Below are 19,050 nucleotides of genomic sequence, written 5' to 3' on the forward strand. Positions count from 1 at the left end.
TTGCTCAAGAAAAAGTATATGTCTGAAATATGTTTGTGTGAAAGATTTCACTGAAAAGGTCATCTCATCCAGTATGCATGTAAATGTGAACACGTTATCTACTAAAACGCCAGTGCTGTCTTTTTATATATATTTGAGCATTTTACCTGATATAAGCGTGAGCGCTGCTCTCGCTGATGAGTTGATCTTTAGTGAGGTAGGTGTTGTGTGAGGAGGAGATAAAGTAGTGACTGAGTGGGCGGCTCATGTCCTGGTAGACTCTATTGTGCTCTGGGTTATACACATCATTCTCCTTAGACAGCATGTACATGGTGAAACCATTGGGCGTCATAAACTGGTTCTTCTGGGCTGCAAAAGACAGAACAAAGATGCATCTCTACGCTCAGTATCACATGCCTGGAAAAAAGTGCAAATTGCAATAAAATAGTACTGATTATTACTGTAAATGAAGTGTACAAATACCCCATTCATTGAGTTCATAGTTGAGAATAAGGCTCTGAGCATGCACAAGTGTGTGGTCCTCGCCCTGGTCTTTCAGGAATTCTCGCAAATCCACGGTGGACAAGACACAACCATTAGTGGAGTACTGCTGAAACACTGCATCCAGCTCAGGCCGACGTAGCAACTCACGGCAAAACAGCTCAATTTCCTCATGTTCAAGCCGTCCGTCTTCTGATTTATCACACTTCTGATACACAGATTATATATTTATAAACATATCAAGCAAATTCATTTATTTAAATTTTTCCACTCTAAATTAGTGGAAAGAATTTTAAGAACATGAAATACATTTCATGTTCTTAAAATCCATTTCGTCTTTAGTGTTCATTATTGTCTGTGTTGCTTTTACAGAACTTTATTTGTTCTGTAAATAAAGTATTTCCAATTGAAGTATTTCCAATTGAAGCATTTCAAAGCAGGTCAAGTGCTGCTGAGGAATAAAGGCTGACCTTAAAGAGGTTGGCAGCATATTCGTCATTCAGGTCTATGTTGATCATCTTGAAAAGGATCTGGACCTCCTTGTATGACATCTTTCCATCTTTGTTCATATCAGCTTGTTTCAGGTAGCCATAGATCCAAGTGAGAGTGGTCAAGGGTATTAACCGGTTAAAATTGGGTAATCAGTTTAATGCATTATATTACTATTATACAGTTTATTGTCTTAAAAATTCAAACGTTTTCCTACATTTATAAACTGAATGACAGAGTCTCAATCAGCTCCCTAGATTATGAATCAGTACATCGTGTTCACAAATTCGGGCACTGATAAGGACCAATACACATTTGGACACCAATGACTCTATTTCCAGCAACATCACAAGGTCGCTACTGGTATTTATGAACAACGGCAGAACTAATATTTTTCTGACATCATTTTTTAAATGTCTATTTATAGCCTATAGTATGATAAATACTTTGTTACATATCACTTAAATATATCAGCTGTAACTTAATTATAAATTCATGCTCAGAATGTGTGCTCTGCATTTCCCCCATCCAAGTGCGCACACACACAGCAGTGAGTATTGAACACACACACACACACACACACCGTGAGCAGTGGGCAGCCATTTTTTGAGCGTTAGGTGCCTTGCTCAAGGCAACCTTATTGTGAGTAATGAAAGTGGAAGAGTGCACTATTCATTCACTCCCCCCACCTACATTTCCTGCCGGTACTGAGACTAAGACCTGTGACCTTTGGGTTACAAGTCCAACTCTCTAACCATTAGGCCACAACTAAATTTATAATTTAAGGATCACTATCCTTGGAGATGCTGGGGATTGAACCCAGGACCTCATACATGCAAAGCAGAGAGAAGCATATCACTGCATCCTGTGGTGGACATCCAACCTGGCCCACATCCAAGTGTGATGTCAGAAGCCACGACCATGTCCAAATACGGAACATTTTCATTGGCCTGATTGTTCCCAAACCAGTTCAGGTTCCCAAACCAGTTCCACTGCAGGATGCAGGACATTCTGTAGGCCTTAGAGAGACAGCTGTTAAAATGGCTCCCTGATCAGTGCCCTGACTACTGAACAAAGAGAGCTGATTCAGTGTAAATGTGTTAGGGCAGCGCCCATATTTAGTTTATCATGAAAACTAGGCTAAGGGAGATATAAAAGGTATTCAGTATATTCAAATCAGATATTCAATAGATTGTAGTGACTATTCACTCACAACGCGTGTTTACATTTAAAAAACAAGAAGCAGCGGAGTGAAATGGACAATAATGCAGGAACAGAGGCGTGTTTTTAAAGGTCTAACTTCATATAACAAGGTATAAAAGGTGGCACTCATGTGCGAGATGTTGAAAAAGCAGCACAACAGTCTGTGTAGTGCATAAATAAAGTCTACTTTGGTTTTTGGCTTTAAAAGCTGCTAGATCTGCTTATTTTTCAACCCTATTAAAAGAAAATAAACATAATCCTAGATATTTATTTGAAACGGTGGCTAAACTAACGAAAAAGAAAGCTTCAAGCACCAAAGTTTCCAAGCAACACAGCAATAATGATTTTATGAACTTCTTCACTTATAAGATTGATAATATCAGGGACAAAATTATAACTATGCAACCGTCTACTACAGTATCACATCAGGCAGTGCATTGTAGTCTCCCTGAGGAAAAATTTGATTCATTCGTTGCTATAGGAGAGGAAGAATTTACTAAACTCATTAAATCATCTAAATCGACAACATGTATGTTAGACCCTATACCGACTAAGCTACTGAAAGAGATGCTTCCAGAGGTCATAGATCCTCTTCTTAATATCATTAATTCGTCTTTGTCTCTAGGATACGTACCAAAAAACTTTAAGCTGGCTATGATTAAACCGCTTGTTAAAAAAACGCAACTTGATCCTACTGAATTAGTCAATTACAGGCCGATCTCGAATCTACCTTTTCTGTCAAAGATATTAGAAAAGGCAGTATCTTCACAACTATGTTCCTTTCTTGAAAGAAATGATATCTGCGAGGATTCCAGTCCGGATTTAGACCGTACCAATGATTTGCTCTTATCATCGATTGTGGTTTTATCTCTCTATTAGTGTTACTCGATCTTAGTGCTGCATTTGACACCATTGACCACAACATTCTTTTAAATAGACTCAAACATTATGTTGGTATTAGTGGAATTGCACTAGCATGGTTTAAATCATACTTATCTAACCATTATCAGTTTGTAGCAGTAAATGAAGAGATGTCTCATCGATCACAAGTTCAGTATGGCGTACCACAAGGCTCAGTACTAGGACCGCTGCTGTTCACTCTGTACATGCTACCATTAGGAGATATCATTAGGAAACATGGAATTAGCTTTCACTGTTATGCTGACGATACTCAGCTGTATATTTCTTCAAAACCTAACGAAATTTATCAATTCACAAAATTAACGGAATGCATAGCTGATATAAAAAATTGGATGACTCGTAATTTCCTACTACTAAATTCTGAAAAAAAAAGAGATTCTAATTATTGGACAAAAAACTTCCTCACGTAATAACCTAGAATACTGTCTAACACTTGATGGCTGCTCTGTTGAGTCTTCGTCGTCGGTTAGGAACCTGGGTGTGCTCTTTGATACCAATCTTTCATTTGAAAGTCACGTGTCTAGTATCTGTAAAACCGCATTTTTCCATCTTAAAAATATATCTAAATTACGCCATATGCTCTCATTGACAAATGCGGAACAATTAGTTCATGCGTTCATGACCTCAAGGCTAGATGATTGTAATGCTCTACTGGGTGGTTGCCCTGCATGCTTAATAAACAAACTACAGCTGGTCCAAAACGCAGCAGCTCGAGTTCTTACCAGAACCAGGAAGTATGACCATATTAGCCCGGTTCTGTCAACACTGCATTGGCTGCCTATTAAACATAGCATAAATTTTAAAATATTGCTGATTACTTACAAAGCACTAAATGGTTTAGCTCCACAGTACTTGAGCGGGCTCTTAACGCATTATAGTCCTTCACGTTTACTGCGATCTCAAAATTCCGGCCAGTTAATAATACCTAGAATATCAAAATCGACTGCTGGCGGTAGATCCTTCTCCTATTTAGCACCAAAACTTTGGAACAGTCTTCCTAACTTTGTCCATGAAGCAGACACACTCTGTCAGTTCAAAGCCAGATTAAAGACACATAATACATTATAGACTTCTATAATTCAATGTTAGGCTGCATAGATTAGGTCAGCCGGAACCGGGAACACTTCCCATAAATCCTGATGTACTCGTTACATCATGAGAAGAATGGCATCTACGCTAATTTTAGTGTCTGTGTTTATCCCGAGGTTTTCCCGCAGCCTGCCGGATCCAGGCCGTATCCAGATCTGATGAAGGACTTTCGCCTGGACCCGATGACAACGCAGTGCTGAAGTGCCAACTAGTCTCTCCCTATGGAGGATCCCTTTACCACTCTACAGATAAGGCGTTGTCGGGAAAATTTCGTTTCGCGTTCCTACCCCGAAGTGACAAAATAAAATAAAATTCTTTATCAAAATTTATAAGGAAAGACAAGTACTTTGTTTAGGCTTGGCTTGTAGGGATTTCCAAACCTGCGCACATATATTCAAACGCACGTAACTATAGAACCAATTCTAAATGCGCATGTGAACGCCATCAGCGAGAATGGTGTCGTCTTAGCTGCCCCTAATTTAATAACAAATGATCATTGCGACGGAAGCAAATCAATCAAAACTAACTTTAGCTGGAAAATAACTTTATTAAAGAACCGCTATAAAGCCAAAACAATTTCTGTTACCTTAAATTATATGCTTATCTCTGTAAAGCTGCTTTGAAACAATCTACATTGTTAAAAGCACTATATAAATGAAGATGACTTGACTTGACTTTTGCGCCAGTTGGCAAACAAACTCAAAACTAGCGTGGCACTTCATTGTCTCGTGACATGTTTTAAACATTGTGTCAAATTATAACAATCATTTAAAAATGCATCTGGAGCCCATGTGTTCTTTTTAATTCTGTTGCGACTCTCATTTTCAAGCCCAAGCACACTTATTTTAACGCTCCTTCATCACTGCTTATTTCCATAACACATAGTTTTTGTCACAAGCCATTTTTCATTTAAATGTTCCATACACTGAATGATCGACAACCAGGAACATACATGCATAATCTGTGTACAGACCCTCCCAGCCCATACCCATTTTGTGCTCCACAAATTACATTTAAGTAAATTATTTGCATTTAAATTCATTTTAATTCTACCTGCTTACATTTTTAATTGCAATTCTGCATCAAATTGAGGAATTTAAATGTATTTTTCTCTCAAATAAATTTGCAGTCACTTGTTCCCCACTGAAGGGAAGAAATGCTAGACACACCAACAATTCTAGTTCATTAGCCTGATGCAAAAGAGTAGAGTAACTTAATCAGTAATGAATAACAGAAAGGTATTTTTACTTGTCATTTGATTATGACCTGGACTAATGAGCTGGGACTGTAGAGTACAATGAATCTGATTATCTGCTGAAGGATATTTGTCGAGTTTCTCTTTCTGGGTCATGTTGTTGACTCTGCCCTGGAGGGTTCGAATGCCACTGACCCAGTGCTGGGCTTCCTCTTTTGTGTCACACTGGAGATCCAAGCTCTTCCTCCCTCCTTTGAACAAAATTGTGAGACACTGCTCTTCTGGAAGCGAGGTTGGCAGGTTTCTCAACGTCTCAGACTTACAGCCCTCCCAAACGCACTCCACTTCCATGACAGAGACTGAGAGGAAAGGAGGTATTTTTAATTTGACAAAACCGACATAGTTTAACCAAACATTTAAAATAATACTGCTAATATTGACAGGGGCACAACAATAAGAAAACAAACAATGATTAAGCCAACACACAGACAACTTTGCTTTTCCTGTGTATAGAGTCAATAGTCAGTAGACCAAATACCAAAACATCTTATACATTTAGAAAATGTTTTAAAAGTGTGTAGAAGGTAGACAACAGTGGCCTAAAACATAGAGTATTGACTCCAAAAAAGTATCCATTGTGTCCTGTCAACTATTTAAATCACTTTTAATAGATAGTTGGGGGCCTTAAGCACATTTTCGCGCAAATTCATCTAAAAGCGCCAAATTTGGCACAGATGTAGCTCAGGTCATACCGAAATGATTTAGCTAGGGCGCCGGAGCCAGCGACCCTTGGGGCCAAGATGGCGGCCAAATCCAATATGGCCGCCGCCCGAAAAGGGTTCCGGCTTTAACTTTTGAACCACATGAGTTACAAATACAAACTTGATATGTTTTTCAGCTTAATTGATCATGAGAAACACATAGGAATGTTTATATTTATGACCCAGTATATCTGGACCCCTTAATCCTCCAATTCCAATATGGCCGCTGTCCAAAAAAGCAGTTTGGGCTGTAGTATGGGGCCTTACACACCATTGTTCGCGCAAATTCATCTACAAGCACCAAATTTGGCACAGATGTAGCTGAGGGGATACTGAAATGATTTAGCCAGGGCGCCCGAGCCAATGGTCCCTGAGACCAAGATGGCGGCCAAATCCAATATGGCCGCCGCCTGAAAGGGTTTCGGCTATAGCTTTTGAGCCAGATGAGATACAAATACAAACTTGATGTCTATTTTACCTTCTTTGACCATGGGAAACCCATAGGAATACTTACATTTATGATTGGGTATATCAGGACCCCCCAAATTCCCTAAATTCAATATGGCTGCTGTCCGAAAAATGGTTTTGGCTACAAATTTTTAACCAAATGCGCTACAAATGAGGATGTGGTGTCTATTTTATGTTTATTGGCCACAGGAAGTCCATTGGCATATTTATATTTATGCTTGTGTAAGTCTGGAACCTGTATTCTTTTCAAGACTGTGGTTGAAAATCCTTTTTTTTTACCACAACTTTGAAGGTTATTCTCAATGTTGATTCATTTCCTTATGAAAGTGAAATGGTTTTCAGTTTACCACAGGTGAATACATTTCAAAGTGTAATCATATAAGAAAGAATAAGACACAATTATTATTGCAAGGCAATATTTATATTATATCAAATTGTTAAAATAATAATATAGTCAATTTTTCCAAAACTCTTAAAGGTTTGCTTAGCATAACAAAAAAACAGCAATAACATAAAAAACAACAGTGAATTCTCATGGTCTCTCACATGAATTATCATTATCACTCACAATCACCGGATCTCTCATTGTCTTCACCATCATTGTTTGTACAAGCACCCTCACATGCACATATAGAAGTGCAACGAACTCCAGCTTTACAGCACTTACAGTGCCCTCTACATGCTGTCTTGCAGCCACAGTGGAGCAGAATGGTGCAGGCTTTACTGGCGTCTCCGAGATTAGTCCAGTAAGGTTCCCAAGTCTTGCTCGTAGAGTCCCGATACCATTCCCATGCATTGAACTCTGGGATATCTTGCTGGACAGCGGTTGCCTGATTCCAGTAGAAGCTGGCCTGCAGCAGTGCTCTTTTGATGTGCTGAATCAATGCAGCTTGGGTAGGTGGCAGGTTCTCGAGTAGTCTCGCGTAGCCAGACCTTCAGACTGATGGCTGAAGGTCTGGAATTCTTAGCAGCTTTCTTTGGCCAAGGCCCGCCCATAAGGCCGTTTGACCGACATGTCAAACAACCAATTACAGTTCGTTTCGTTCAGCGTCACGTTTCGGGGCGTGGAAATGTCCCCACAACAACAGACCGGCGTGCAACAAGTCAGTCAGCATAGAAAATCAAAGAAGGAGAAGAAAACAAGCAGTAAGTCATTGATCTGTTCGTGCACGTATACTTTTGAGAATCCTACGTTTAGCTGATCTTGATAAATGCTCATTGTCACTCATGTAAACACACCAGTTTTTCTTCCGCAATCACACGTCTGCGCGTTGTTTCCAGACAGACCGAAAATAAACGCGACACTCGCGCCCCCCGGAAATCCGATAAAATTCAACCAATCAGATGACGACTTCGACATTCCTGAAGTGTTTCCAGTTAAGTGTACCATAAGCATCAGACGTTTAGCCAACGTTCCGTGGGCGTGACGTCTGAGGCTGAGACTAGTTCTCGAGAGACTTGGTACCATTCGAAAAAAGGTGATGTCTAGCTTCATCTACACGGCTGAAACCACAGCTCTTGCTGTACATGATGACGACCATACGCTCCAGTCTTTGGACATGGACGTCATTGTTGATCTGTTCAGGCTCCAAGGTGAGGGTAACCAGAGATTCTGTGAGATCTGGTGTTGCCTCCCAAGCTGCCCATGCACTCTTTTTCCCATGGCACAGGAAGGCTGAGGTTGTGTCACAGCCTGTTAAAGCGTGGAAGAGTGGTAAGGCTAGTGACTTCTGGGGACCAAGATCCTTCATGATTTCATGAGCAGGAATGTCCCTATAGTTTTTTCCACCTGCAAAGCCGATCCAGAGCTCTGTGAGGCCGAGTGTGTTGAAGAAGCAGATGGCAAGGATGACAACATCGCTGTCGACAGTCCGGACAAATGCCTTTTTATGGCCATTGGCCCCAGCATGTGCAAGATGCAGGATTATTCTTGTATCTGCTTCTGGATGATTACAAGGCTGAAGGGCAGACATGTCATACCCTGGTCTGTTGGAGAGTACAGCATCTTTCTTGGTGGAAAGGAGGAGTTTACCTGACATGCCATGCTTGGTTATCTCTTCACTGATATATCCAAATAGTTAGATATAACAATATATCCAGTATATATATAATAGATATATCCAGTTACGTTTTGGAATTGGAGTTCTCCCATCTACTTTAGTTCTTGATCCGGTTCCTCTGCGTTGGTGAGTTTGTGTTTTGAGGTTCTCCTCTGGATATGTATCAAACATAATATCCAATCACGTGACAGATTCATAGCTCATGTGTGACCTCACAAACCCAGCAATATTGGTGTTAACATAGTCATGGAATGTTTTTTTCAGTAGTTGGCCGGACCATTTGGACCATGAGCTATGAATCTGTCACATGAGCTCATCATGTACAGCAAGAGCTGTGGTTCCAGCCGTGTAGATGAAGCTAGACATCACCTTTTTTCGAATGGTACCAAGTCTCTCGAGAACCTGCCACCCACCCAAGCTGCATTGATTCAGCACATCAAAAGAGCACTGCTGCAGGCCAGCTTCTACTGGAATCAGGCAACCGCTGTCCAGCAAGATATCCCAGAGTTCAATGCATGGGAATGGTATCGGGACTCTACGAGCAAGACTTGGGAACTTTACTGGACTAATCTCGGAGACGCCAGTAAAGCCTGCACCATTCTGCTCCACTGTGGCTGCAAGACAGCATGTAGAGGGCACTGTAAGTGCTGTAAAGCTGGAGTTCGTTGCACTTCTATATGTGCATGTGAGGGTGCTTGTACAAACAATGATGGTGAAGACAATGAGAGATCCGGTGATTGTGAGTGATAATGATAATTCATGTGAGAGACCATGAGAATTCACTGTTGTTTTTTATGTTATTGCTGTTTTTTTGTTATGCTAAGCAAACCTTTAAGAGTTTTGGAAAAATTGACTATATTATTATTTTAACAATTTGATATAATATAAATATCGCCTTGCAATAATAATTGTGTCTTATTCTTTCTTATTTTGATTACACTTTGAAATGTATTCACCTGTGGTAAACTGAAAACCATTTCACTTTCATAAGGAAATGAATCAACATTGAGAATAACCTTCAAAGTTGTGGTAAAAAAAAAGGATTTTCAACCACAGTCTTGAAAAGAATACAGGTTCCAGACTTACACAAGCATAAATATAAATATGCCAATGGACTTCCTGTGGCCAATAAACATAAAATAGACACCACATCCTCATTTGTAGCGCATTTGGTTAAAAATTTGTAGCCAAAACCATTTTTCGGACAGCAGCCATATTGAATTTAGGGAATTTGGGGGGTCCTGATATACCCAATCATAAATGTAAGTATTCCTATGGGTTTCCCATGGTCAAAGAAGGTAAAATAGACATCAAGTTTGTATTTGTATCTCATCTGGCTCAAAAGCTATAGCCGAAACCCTTTCAGGCGGCGGCCATATTGGATTTGGCCGCCATCTTGGTCTCAGGGACCATTGGCTCGGGCGCCCTGGCTAAATCATTTCAGTATCCCCTCAGCTACATCTGTGCCAAATTTGGTGCTTGTAGATGAATTTGCGCGAACAATGGTGTGTAAGGCCCCATACTACAGCCCAAACTGCTTTTTTGGACAGCGGCCATATTGGAATTGGAGGATTAAGGGGTCCAGATATACTGGGTCATAAATATAAACATTCCTATGTGTTTCTCATGATCAATTAAGCTGAAAAACATATCAAGTTTGTATTTGTAACTCATGTGGTTCAAAAGTTAAAGCCGGAACCCTTTTCGGGCGGCGGCCATATTGGATTTGGCCGCCATCTTGGCCCCAAGGGTCGCTGGCTCCGGCGCCCTAGCTAAATCATTTCGGTATGACCTGAGCTACATCTGTGCCAAATTTGGCGCTTTTAGATGAATTTGCGCGAAATTACCTATTTATGTGCTTAAGGCCCCCAACTAAGAAATTAATTTGCTGAGAGACTAAACCTAAATGTTACACTCTCCGAAAAAAGGTACAAAAGCTGTCACTGGGGTGGTACCTTTACAAAAGGTACACCTTTGTACCTAAAGAGTGCACATTGGTAGCTTAAGGTACTAGTACCTAAAGTGTATAAATTGGTACCTAAAAGAAAAAAAAGTGTACCTTTTGAAAATGTACCACCCCAGTGACAGCTTTTGTACCTTTTTTCTGAGAGTGTATGCATAAAGGTGTTTTTCATACTAATTTATAAAGAGCACACCTTACACAGCCTGTGTTAACAGAGATTTTTAGTTCCCTTTCATGGTCACTACGAGTTACGTCAGTGACGACGAATGGGGTTTCGCTTAGAAAGCCTCTCACCTTCGAGTATACAAAACGAGCAAATGGCAAGAAAATGCCATGGGTCTGCGGAATTTGCATAGTGTAAGTCCGCCCCACGTCGTGGGTATATAAGGAAGTATGCTGGCAACATGCAGATATGTTTTCGCTTCGGAGCCAAGAGTTCTCTTCACTCCTGCAAGCCATTCTGAATCATCTTCACTCTAAGAGACGAGCTGCTCTTCAGTGTGTTGGTGTGATGGCGCGTTCCAGCGAGATCGCATTGCCTGCTGCTGATCTGTGCAGTGATCTGCCGACAGTGTGTGTGTTTCTCCCTGGGCGCTTCAGCACTCTGCTGAGCTTTTTCCTCTCTCTAAAAGAGCTGCACGCGGCACGTCTTTTTCAAGCCGGCTCGCCCGTGTATTTACTGGATGTGGGCGCGTGATTCATCTGCCTAACGTTCACGAGCGCTGTTTCGCATGTTGGGCTTAATCACGCTCGGCAGCGCTCGTGGATGAGTCATGTTTTCATTGCGGGAACATGACCATCGCGATGTTTATAGATCGAGACTCAGTGATCTATGTGTGAGAGTCCCCTCTTCCACACCCCAATCTATCTCTTCCTCGAGAGGGGATACTTTGGCTGGTGGCCAGGGTGCCACTCTCGCTGGTCCTTCCCTGGCCTCCTCTGGCAGGACGCGGCTAATGACCGTGCCCACGCACCGGGCCGCTATGCCACCCACACCTGGGCCGGTCATTCCGCCTCGCTGCACCACCGAGGGTACGTCTGTGGTTCGCGTGACCCCGCTGGTACAGTTCTGGGAGCCTGGCTAGAGCCTCCCAGGCTGTCCTGCTGGGTCGTGAGAACCATCAGGCTCGGCTACGCGATTCAGTTCGCGCGGCCTCCTCCCCGCTTCAGGGGAGTCCGCTTCACTATGGTCGGTGGCAATACCCCTGTCATGAGAGCGGAGGTTGCCACCCTACTGGCGAAGGGTTACTGACGTAACTCGTAGTGACCACGAAAGGGAACGTCTCGGTTACGTATGTAACCCTTGTTCCCTGAGTAGGGAACGGAGACGTTACGTCTCCCTGCCACTTCCGCTGTACCGCTGGAACGCCGGAGTTCAGTCTCGGCTCCTCAGCGAAGAAACATATCTGCATGTTGCCAGCATACTTCCTTATATACCCACGACGTGGGGCGGACTTACGCTATGCAAGTTCCACAGACCCATTGCATTTTCTTGCCATTGGCTTGTTTTGTATACTCGAAGGTGAGAGGCTTTCTAAGCGAAACCCCATTCGTCGTCACTGACGTAACATCTCCGTTCCCTACTCAGGGAACGAGGGTTCCCTTTCGTTGTCACTCCGAGTTACGTCGGATGACGACGAATGGGGTTTCGCTTAGAAAGCCTATCACCTTCGAGTATATAAAACGAGCCAATGGCAATTAAATGCCATGAGTCTGCGGAATTTGCATAGCGTATCTCCGCCCCACCCTGGGGGTATAAAAGGTCTTGTGTGTCTGGGTGTTGAGCACGCTAAGGCAGCGTTTGTGGATGAGTCATGTTCCCATTGCGGGAACATGCCCATCACACGGTTGCGGTCGAGACTCAATGACCTTTGTGGTAGAGTCCCCTCATCCGCACCCCGATCTACGAGCTCCACGAGAGCTGGTACTTCGGCTGGCGGCCAGGGTGACCTGAGGGTTACGGTGTGGAACAAAGCACCGACTATTCCACGCTCCACACCTCCATCTTCCACCGTGCAACCCGTGAGTGTTCCGAATGAGCCCGCGGTACAGTCCTCTGACTTGCCGCGGGTCTCATTCTGCGCTCCAGAGGAAGATTCGATGTCGATCGCTGCATCACAAGGTGGGCTGGAGTCCTTGGGAAGTGACAATTCGGCTGTGCTGCCACCTTCGGGTGTCCCAGCATTGCCCGAGCTGACGGCCATGCTTTCCCGAGCAGCCGCGGACATTGGTCTAGAGTGGTCCCCGCCACCTGGTCCGGTGCGCTCGCGGCTGGACGATTGGTTTTTGGGAGCAGCTGCTGACCCTCGTTGCCGCCCAACCCCAATGCCTTTCTTCCCGGATGTGCATGAGGAGGTCACGAGGTCCTGGAAGGCACCATTGTCTTCCCGTGATCGCTCGGCGACCTCCTCCGCCTTGCCTCCTCTCGATCAGGCGGCTGCCAAAGGGTACACTGGGGTTCCCCAGTTTGAACGCTCTGTTGCGATGCAACTGTGTCCTCAGAGTGCTTCTTCCCGTGGCGACCCAAAGCACCCCTCCAAAGCCTGTAGGTTCTCCTCCACCCTCGTGGCGAAGGCCTATTGAGCTGCGGAGCTGGCAGCCTCCTCACTGCATGCCATGGCGACTCTGCAGGTCTACCAGGCCCAGCTGTTGCGTGACATGCACGAGGGGAGGACTGACCCAGCACTCTTTGATGAGTTGCGTGCCGCCACCGACCTCGCTCTCCGGGCAACGAAGGTGACCGCACGCTCGCTGGGTCAGGTGATGTCCACCTGTGTGGTCCAGGAACGACACCTGTGGCTCAACCTGGCTGATATGCGGGAGGCCGAGCGGACCCGGTTCCTCGACACCCCCATATCCCAGGCTGGCCTCTTCGGCGGTGCAGTCAGGGACTTTGCCCAGCAGTTCTCGACTGCCCAGAAGCAGACTGAGGCTCTTAAACACGTCCTGCCCCGGCGGCCCGCTGCTCCAGCAGCGCAGCCGTCGGCACAGGTGCCTCAGACTGCTCGTCGCCGAGGGCGCCCTTCTGCGGCTCCCGCCCCTCCCGATCGGCCCCAGCAGCAAGCTGCTTCCGGGTCGCGTCGTGGAGGAAGCCGCAGGAAGGCGCCACAGCCCTCACCCGCCCCGGGCCCCGCTATACGCCAGGCAAAACGGCGCTCCTGAGATGGCTGCTCAGAGATGGCTTTGAGTTATTTTCAGGAGACGGTAGCAGGGCCGGGGGAGAATCCTTGGTTGTCCCACTCCCGCTGCTCGTCCCTCGACGGGCAGCACCCTAATGTGGTTAAAGAAAGAACTCACTCCCCCATCTCTGAGCACACAGAGTTCTCGGATGACAGTGCGCGCCGCTCACGAGCCTCGCCACTCTCGTCCCCCTCTGTCGCCAGACCCCTGCCAGAGCACGCCCCCGTGGGACGCTGGTCCTCCCCTGGCCTCCTCTGGCAGGACGCGGCTAATGACCGTGCCCCCGCACCGGGCCGCTATGCCACCCACGCCTGGGCCGGTCATTCCGCCTCGCTGCACCACCGAGGGTACGTCTGTGGTCCGCATGACCCTGCTGGTACAGTTTTTGGGAGCCTGGTTAGAGCTTCCCAGACTGTCCCGCTGGGTCCAGAGGACCATCAGGCTCGGCTACGCGATTCAGTTCGCGCGATCTCCTGCCCGCTTCAGCGGAGTCCGCTTCACTTTGGTCGGTGGCAATGCCCCTGTCATGAGAGCGGAGGTTGCCACCCTACTGGCGAAGGGTGCGATCGAGACTGTCCCTCCAGCCGAAATGAAGTCCGGCCTCTACAGCCCCTACTTCATTGTACCGAAGAAATCCGGTGGGTTACAACCTATCCTGGACCTGCGCGTCCTGAACCGCTCCCTTCACAGGCTGCTGTTCAAGATGCTCACGGCCAAACGCCTTTTCGAATGCGTACGGCCGCAGGATTGGTTTGCAGCGATCGACCTGAAGGACGCCTACTTCCATGTCTCCATTCTTCCTCGACACAGACCGTTTCTTCGGTTTGCTTTCGAGGGGCAGGCATACCAGTACGCGGTTCTCCCTTTCGGGCTAGCCCTGTCTCCTCGCGTCTTCACGAAGGTCGTCGAGGCAGCCCTTGTTCCCCTACGGGAACACGGGGTTCGCATCCTGAACTATCTCGACGACTGAGGCTCCTGGGGGTATATGGCATCCGCAGCTGCAGTAACGCTGCTCGGATTGCTTCATATGAGACCGCTTCAGCTTTGGCTTCGTGATCGAGTCCCGAGGTGGGCATGGCATCACGGCATGTTCCGAGTTCCAGTGACTCCGACCTGCCGTCAGACCTTCACCCCGTGGTCGAACCTCAGTTTTCTACGGGCCGGAGTGCCCTTAGAACGAGCTTCCAGGCATGTTGTTGTATCAACAGATGCCTCCACCACGGGTTGGGGTGCCATGTGCAATGGACATGCTGCTGCGGGCTCCTGGACAGGACCCCAGCGCCTCTTGCATGTCAATTGCCTCGAGTTGTTGGCTGTACGTCTTGCTCTGCACCGCTTCCATGCGTTGCTCAGGGGTCAACACGTACTAGTCCGATCAGACAATATTGCGACTGTAGCGTACATCAACCGTCAAGGTGGTCTGCGCTCCCGCCGTATGTCACAACTCGCCCGCCACCTCCTCATATGGAGTCAGAAGCATCTGAGGTCGCTTCGAGCCATTTATATCTCGGGAGACCTGAACCAGGCGGCCGACGAGCTGTCTCGGCTTCGGCCTCTCGCTGGAGAATGGAGACTCCATCCCCAGGCGGTTCAGCTGATTTGGGATCAGTTCGGGGACGCACAGGTAGACCTGTTTGCCTCCCACGACTCGTCCCACTGCGACCTGTTTTATTCCCTGACCGAGGGCACTCTCGGCACGGATGCACTGGCGCACAGCTGGCCGCGAAGCCTCCGCAAGTATGCGTTTCCCCTAGTGAGCCTTCTTGCGCAGACTTTGCGCAAGATCAGGGAGGACGAGGAGCAGGTAATTTTGGTTGCCCCGTATTGGCACAACCGCACCTGGTTCCCAGAACTAGTACTCCTCGCAACAGCACCTCCCTGGCCAATTCCTCTGAGGAAGGACCTGCTTTCTCAGGGACGGGGCACCTTATGGCACCCTCGTCCCGATCTTTGGAACCTCCACGTGTGGCTCCTGGACGGGACGAGGCAGGTTTGAGTACCCTACCACCAGCGGTGGTGGCTACCATCACTTCCGCTAGAGCATCGTCCACGAGAGACATGCCTATGCGTTGAAGTGGAACCTCTTCGTCAACTGGTGTTCTTCTAAACAACAAGAACCCACGAAATGCCCGATCAGTGTTGTGCTTTCCTTCCTGCAAGAAGGGTTGGAGCGAAGGCTATCTCCCTCCACCCTGAAAGTGTATGTTGCCGCCATTGCCGCACATCACGACGCAGTTGATGGTAAGTCTCTGGGAAAGCACGACCTGATCATCAGGTTCCTGAGAGGAGCGAGGAGACTGAATCCTCCTCGTCCTCCTCTCGTTCCCTCTTGGGACCTCTCAGTGGTACTAACTGCCCTGCAGAGTGCTCCCTTTGAGCCTCTGCAATCAGTGGAGCTTAAGTTCCTGTCAATGAAGACAGTGCTCCTGGTTGCATTGGCCTCCATCAAGAGGGTAGGGGACCTGCAGGCATTTTCGGTTGACGAAGTGTGCCTGGAATTCGGGCCGGCTAACTCTCACGTGATCCTGAGACCCCAGCCTGGATATGTGCCCAAGGTTCCCACCACTCCCTTTCGAGATCAGGTGGTGAACCTGCAAACGCTGCCTTTGGAGGAGACAGACCCAGCCTTGGCACTGCTCTGTCCAGTACGCGCACTCCGTGCTTACGTAGACAGAACTCAGTGTTTCAGGACCTCTGACCAGCTCTTTGTCTGTCATGGTGGGAAGCTGAAGGGAAAGGCTCTCTCCAAGCAAAGGTTGTCTCACTGGATAGTGGACGCCATTGCTTTGGCTTACCAGCAGCAAGGTCGACCATGCCCCCTTGGTGTGACGGCCCACTCCACTCGGAGTGTGGCATCCTCTTGGGCTCTAGCGCATGGCGCCTCGCTAACAGACATCTGCAGAGCTGCAGGCTGGGCGACACCTAACACATTTGCAAGATTCTACAATCTCCGAGTGGAGCCAGTTTCTTCTCATGTACTCGCTTCAACTAGCCGGTACTAGATTCTGCTCAGGTGTCTTCGCTTGCTCGCCATTCCTCTCCACGGACGGGATACGTGCGATATTCTCCTCAGGTGAGCCTAATAAGCCCTGAGTCTCCTCCAGCACTGACGACGTCAACGCCAGAGTTATGCCACTGGCAGCTTTCGTGCTTGGCTAGGTGCCTCCATGTGCATGGTTCCCCTTCTGGGTGACCCCCACATGTGTATTTCCACTGTAAGCCTCTCTGAGCATGTGTCTTTCCCTTGGCAAGCCACCTTGCCACCCCTGGGGTTGAAATATTCCACCTGCGGCTGGACACCCCATTGATTCTCCATATGCAGCCCCTCGGGGTCATATGTGTATTCCTAGTCCCCCCCTTCGGGCTGGGCGTGATTGCATATTTCCACTGAGATATGCTTCCCAGTGTACCTTGGTATTCCTGTGTTAAGTAGGAGTCCTTCGTCCGTGCCAGTCTCACGACAGGGAGCTCAGACTTACGCAGGGCACTGGAAGACAGTCGAGAGGTGGCGTGATTACACTGGGAACCCCATTCGTTGTCATCCGACGTAACTCGGAGTGACAACGAAAGGGAACGTCTCGGTTACGTATGTAACCCTCGTTCCCTGAGTAGGGAACGGAGACGTTACGTCTCCTTGCCACTTCCGCTGTACCGCTGGAACGCCTGAGTTCAGTCTCGGCTCCTCAGCGAAGACATATCTGCATGTTGCCGGCGTACTTCCTTTTATACCCCCAGGGTGGGGCGGAGATACGCTATGCAAATTCCGCAGACCCATGGCATTTCATTGGCATTGGCTCGTTTTATATACTCGAAGGTGATATGCTTTCTAAGCGAAACCCCATTCGTCGTCATCCGATGTAACGTCTCCGTTCCCTACTCAGGGAACGAGGTTTACATACGTAACCGAGACGTTACATACGTAACCGAGACGATCTTTATTATTACTGGGTGCAGACAGAAAGAGCTTGGTAAATCATCTCCTTTTATTTCTGCATTGTGGTGCCAAAACAAAGAATTAAAATTTGATTAAGAACTATTTTCTGAGAAGTAAATAGCACACAAGCTGCAGACATTAAAATAAGAGCTGATATACATTCCTTTTTTTTTTTTTTTTTTAGACAAAGGCACCTGCAACAACAACAACAAAATAATTGTAGTTTATTAGCAAACATTTATTGCTCAGAAGATGCTCATTCATCATTCAGAGGATGTTTATGTTTTATTCAAATATTAACTTTGAGATGTTGCTCCTAAAATTTTTTAAGGAGAAATCAACAGTTGACATACAGTAAGAGTATAAAACTATAAAATGAATGAGGGTAGCTCAGATGATTTGATATTGAAATAATCTGATGAGAAATATTGGAGTTTGTATTGAAATCTCTGACTTCTTGATACGATAATATCTTGGTTGGAGTAATGACTCCTGTAAATTATTTGCCATCACAGGAATAAATTACATTTTAAATATATATTTAAATAGTAAACAGTTACTTTGAAATTGTAATAATATTTCACAATATTACTGTTTTTACTGTATTTTTGATCAAATAAATGCAGCCTTGGTGAGCATAAGAGATTTCTTTCAAAAACATTAAAAAAATCTAACCAACCCCAAACTTTTGAACAGTGTATGGGTGAATGACGGATAAGGATTTAAAATGTGAAAAAAAAAAAAAAAAAAAAAAAAACTGGCAAAAAATTCTAATTTTAGGACTTTCTATACTTATTAGAGTGTTGTGTATGTAATGCAATGATATGAACACATTTCAAGAATGTAAATAACCATTTTTTTGGTGAGTCAGATCTTTTTCCCCATGAAAATGTCATTCGTGGGTAACGTAATGAAATTTTTAATTAATTACATTTCTACCATTATTGGCATATACAAATGTACTGATCTCCATAATTGGAGCTCAACAAACAATTAGTGCTCGGAAAACTACATTTTAATCACAATTAATATAATCAATTTGGGATTTCATATAGACATGGGCTCATTTTTGGCTGCTGATAACTCAAAATTCAGAACCAAATAAAAATAAAAGCTGGAATTTTTTTTTAAAATGTTTTCCAATAAAGTAAATAAGACTTGTTTTATCATTAACTCAACAAAAAACTGAATTGTGTAATCTAACACACAAATATGGGTTAAATTAATTGCCTGTGTCATTGTTAGCCGGAATGACATACTGTTAGACGGAAGGACATTCTGCAATATTTTTCAGGATTACCATAAAA

General features: G+C 45.6%; 1 protein-coding gene across 1 annotated transcript in view; it reads right to left on the minus strand.

Moving 5' to 3' along the window:
* plcd3b (phospholipase C, delta 3b) overlaps positions 1-19,050 on the minus strand; it is a gene marked incomplete at both ends in the record, with an annotated part of 84,315 nt that overhangs the window by 59,277 nt on the left and 5,988 nt on the right. Inside the window, 4 exons of the mRNA XM_081391946.1 lie at positions 147-348; positions 463-688; positions 951-1,080; positions 5,508-5,736. Of these exons, the coding sequence (XP_081248072.1) occupies positions 147-348; positions 463-688; positions 951-1,080; positions 5,508-5,736 (787 nt within the window). The remainder of the gene's footprint in view (positions 1-146; positions 349-462; positions 689-950; positions 1,081-5,507; positions 5,737-19,050) is intronic.

Source organism: Scardinius erythrophthalmus, assembly GCF_964197995.2.
Source record: "Scardinius erythrophthalmus genome assembly, chromosome: 18".
NCBI lineage: Eukaryota > Metazoa > Chordata > Actinopteri > Cypriniformes > Leuciscidae > Scardinius > Scardinius erythrophthalmus.